Source organism: Parus major, chromosome Z (genome assembly GCF_001522545.3).
Source record: "Parus major isolate Abel chromosome Z, Parus_major1.1, whole genome shotgun sequence".
Classification (NCBI taxonomy): domain Eukaryota; kingdom Metazoa; phylum Chordata; class Aves; order Passeriformes; family Paridae; genus Parus; species Parus major.
The window spans coordinates 8,860-11,992 of NC_031799.1; the positions used below are offsets into that span (position 1 = coordinate 8,860).

Consider the following 3,133-nt stretch of genomic DNA (forward strand, 5'->3'; position numbering starts at 1 on the left):
GACACACACAGTGACACACAGAGTGACACACACACACACACACACAGACAGTGACACACAGTGACACACACAGTGACACACACACACACAGACAGTGACACACAGTGACAGCCAGCCCCGGGTCGGTGCGCGGTGCTCACAGTAGTGCCCGGGGTGCATGGGCGGGTGGTGCTGCAGGTGTCCGTTCTGGTGGTGCGGGATGGTCGGGGTGTAGGCGGCCGTGCGGCTCCCGGTCCAGCTGGTGGTACTGTCTGCAAAGACAAGGCGGGCGCTGGGCGAGGCGGCCCCGCGCTCCCTGCGGCTCCTCTGCTGCTCCTGGGCGCTGGGCAAGCGGGCTGAGCGGGCCGAGGGCAGGCACAGCAGGGCCATACTCACTGTGGTGGTAAGTGGCTGGCTGGGCTGTGAACCCATTCTGCTGAGCTCCCGGCCCTGAAGCAATCTGTAAGAGTCCATCACTATGGCTACCTGTCAATATACTGGGAGGTTGACCTGGTAAAAGAACACACTACCTATGGATGAACGTTCCGGGATGGTGATCCACACCAGCTCGGCGCCGCTGGCCGGGAGAACACGCCCCGCGCCGAGGGCACTGCGCCGCACGGCTCCCACGGCTTCACTGCCGGGACCTCCTGCTTCTCCACCCGCCAAGATACCCGGGGCAGAACGCCGGGCAGCGGGCGACTGTGCGTCACTCTGACACCGCTACAGCTCCAGGAGCTGTGAGAACTCGGAACTTCAGCCCCAGCCTCGCTGCGCTCACACCTCGCTTCTCAGCGCGGGAGGGGTGATGGGGACACAGCACCAGCACCTCTGGGAACGGGGTCAGTGTGATCCCAGAGGGGTCAGCAGCAGCAGGAGAGGAGAAGGGGACACAGCACCAGCACCTGTGCTGGGAACAGGGTCAGTGTGATCTCAAACAGAAGGGGACACAGCACCAGCACCTCTGGGAACGGGGTCAGTGTGAACCCAGAGGGGTCAGCAGCAGCAGGAGAGGAGAAGGGGACACAGCACCACTGTCACCTCCATTGGGAACGGGGTCAGTGTGAACCCAGAGGGGTCAGCAGCAGTGAGAGGGGACAAGGGGACACAGCACCATCACCTGTGCTGGGAACACAGGGTCAGTGTGATCCCAAACAGGTCAGCAGCGAGAGGGGACAAGGGGACACAGCACCACTGTCACCTCTGGGAACGGGGTCAGTGTGATCCCAAACAGAAGGGAACACAGCACCACCACCACCTCCTCTGCTGGGAACAGGGTCAGTGTGATCCCAGAGGGGTCAGCAGCAGCGGGAGAAGAGAGGGGGACACACCTCCATCACCTCCTGTGCTGGGAACGGGGTCAGTGTAATCCCAGAGAGGCCAGCAGTAGCAGCAGGAGGGGAGAGGGGGACACAGCACCACCATCACCTCTGGGAACGGGGTCAGTGTGAACGCAAACAGGCCAGCAGCAGCAGGAGGGGACAAGGGGACACAGAACCATCACCTGTGCTGGGAACGGGGTCAGTGTGACCCCAAACAGGCCAGCAGCAGCAGCAGCAGCAGCTCCAGCCTGTTCCCAAGGTGTTTCAGCTGCTGTTCCCCAGGAGGACACCTGCTTACATTTGTGCTCCTCCAAAACACTCTGAGCAGTGCTCTGTTTTTATAAACACTGCCACAATAATAAAGCTGCACACGGCGCTGGGCTCAGAAACAACCTGCTTCTTTTTGCCTTTTTTTTTTTTTTCTTTTCTTTCTTTCCTCCCAGATAAATATCCCAAGAATTACCCAAGACTGAAACTGCGGATTATTTCAGAAGAGGTGAACAGAATCTGACTGCAAAAGGCTTCAGCTCAGCCATTAACGCTGAACTTATCAACACTTCCACAATTACACTCGCACTCTCAAGCTGGTGTGGCTGGCAGGATTTAACACATCCACAGCTTGCAGTAAAACATAAAAACGAGCTGGTTTTTGTTTTTGTCACATCCACTTGCCTCCGACGATTACGGCACCGCCGAGAAGAGGTTACCACTACAAACCGTGGTGCAGAGGCAGCACAATTAGCACAATTAACAACCCACAGCCCTTTTATCTCTGCTGGGCACAAATAAAGACACGGCGATGATACAAACGCCGGCACTTTGAGCCAGAGAGCCATCAGCTGAGATGAAGGGGGGTTATCAGATGGCCACAGCTGGGATCTGGGGGTGACACCAGCCGTGTTCACACACCTTTGGTGTGCACAGGGGCGGGGATGGGCTGCAGGACACTTGGCTGTCCCGCTGCACCGAGGGGCGGCTGTGCTGCGGGAACACAAACTCCTCCACTGGCACCAGACACACAGAAAAGCAACAAGAACCCCGAGGCAGCGCTGCAAGGCTGGAAACACGAGAACCGCTGTGAAAACGGTGCCGTTAGAACGACAGAAGTGCCTGCGGATGTCTGGGTGCTGCCCCTCGCAGCACACTCTGTTCTGCATCACAACAATAAAACTCCTCGATTTCTGCGGCGGTTATCCCAGGACAGGCACGGGGCTCTGTCGGAGCTCAGCTCTGACACCCTGATGCCCATCCTCTGTCCCGCAGCAGCGCAGGGATCCACCGGAGCGCCGCTCCAGCTCCCACCTGCTGCTGCTGCTGCTGCCCAGAGCCAGGAGAGACCCCCAGTGCTGGACCCCTGCGCCACGGCCCCGCTCAGCGCCGCTCAGCCCCATCCCCTTACTTGTGGAGGCCACGGGAATGTTGGGGAAGTTGGTGGTGCTGGTGGTGCTGGCCTCGGCGGGGGCCAGCATGGCCGGGGCGCTGTAGGGCTCCGAGGACGCCCGGTTGCTGGGCGGGTGCTGGATGGTCTGCACCGAGTGGCCCTCGGCCGACGACAGCGACGGCTGCCCCTCGTAGTCGTGCACGTACTCGTCCTTCACCAGCATGCTGGAGGGAGCTGTGGGGACACCGCAGGGGACGCTCGGGGACGCTGCCGGCCGGGTCTGCACCGGCCGAGAGCCCAGGGGTGTTCCTGCGGCACAGCCGGGCACCGGGGTGTGCGCGGAACGGAGCCGGGCTGCTCTGCCCAGAGACACGGCAGCAGGGCTCACTTCAGTGAAAAAGGAATTTTTGGCTTTTTGGGGGGAAAATCTGGGGAATTTTGGGGGGATTTT

The 3,133-nt window shown here is 60.2% G+C and overlaps 1 protein-coding gene across 3 annotated transcripts in view; it reads right to left on the reverse strand.

The window, feature by feature from the left end:
• The window catches only part of SMAD4 (SMAD family member 4), a 25,862-nt gene that overhangs the window by 4,617 nt on the left and 18,112 nt on the right, over positions 1-3,133 (reverse strand). Inside the window, exons 5-7 of one of the 3 annotated variants that reach the window (XM_019005365.2) lie at positions 2,701-2,916; positions 376-439; positions 141-251 (exon numbers count right to left, since the gene is read on the reverse strand). In XM_019005365.2, the coding sequence (XP_018860910.1) occupies positions 141-251; positions 376-439; positions 2,701-2,916 (391 nt within the window). Of the gene's footprint in view, positions 1-140; positions 252-375; positions 490-2,700; positions 2,917-3,133 lie in introns of all 3 variants that reach the window. The other 2 variants (XM_015615513.3, XM_015615514.3) reach the window with 2 other exon arrangements.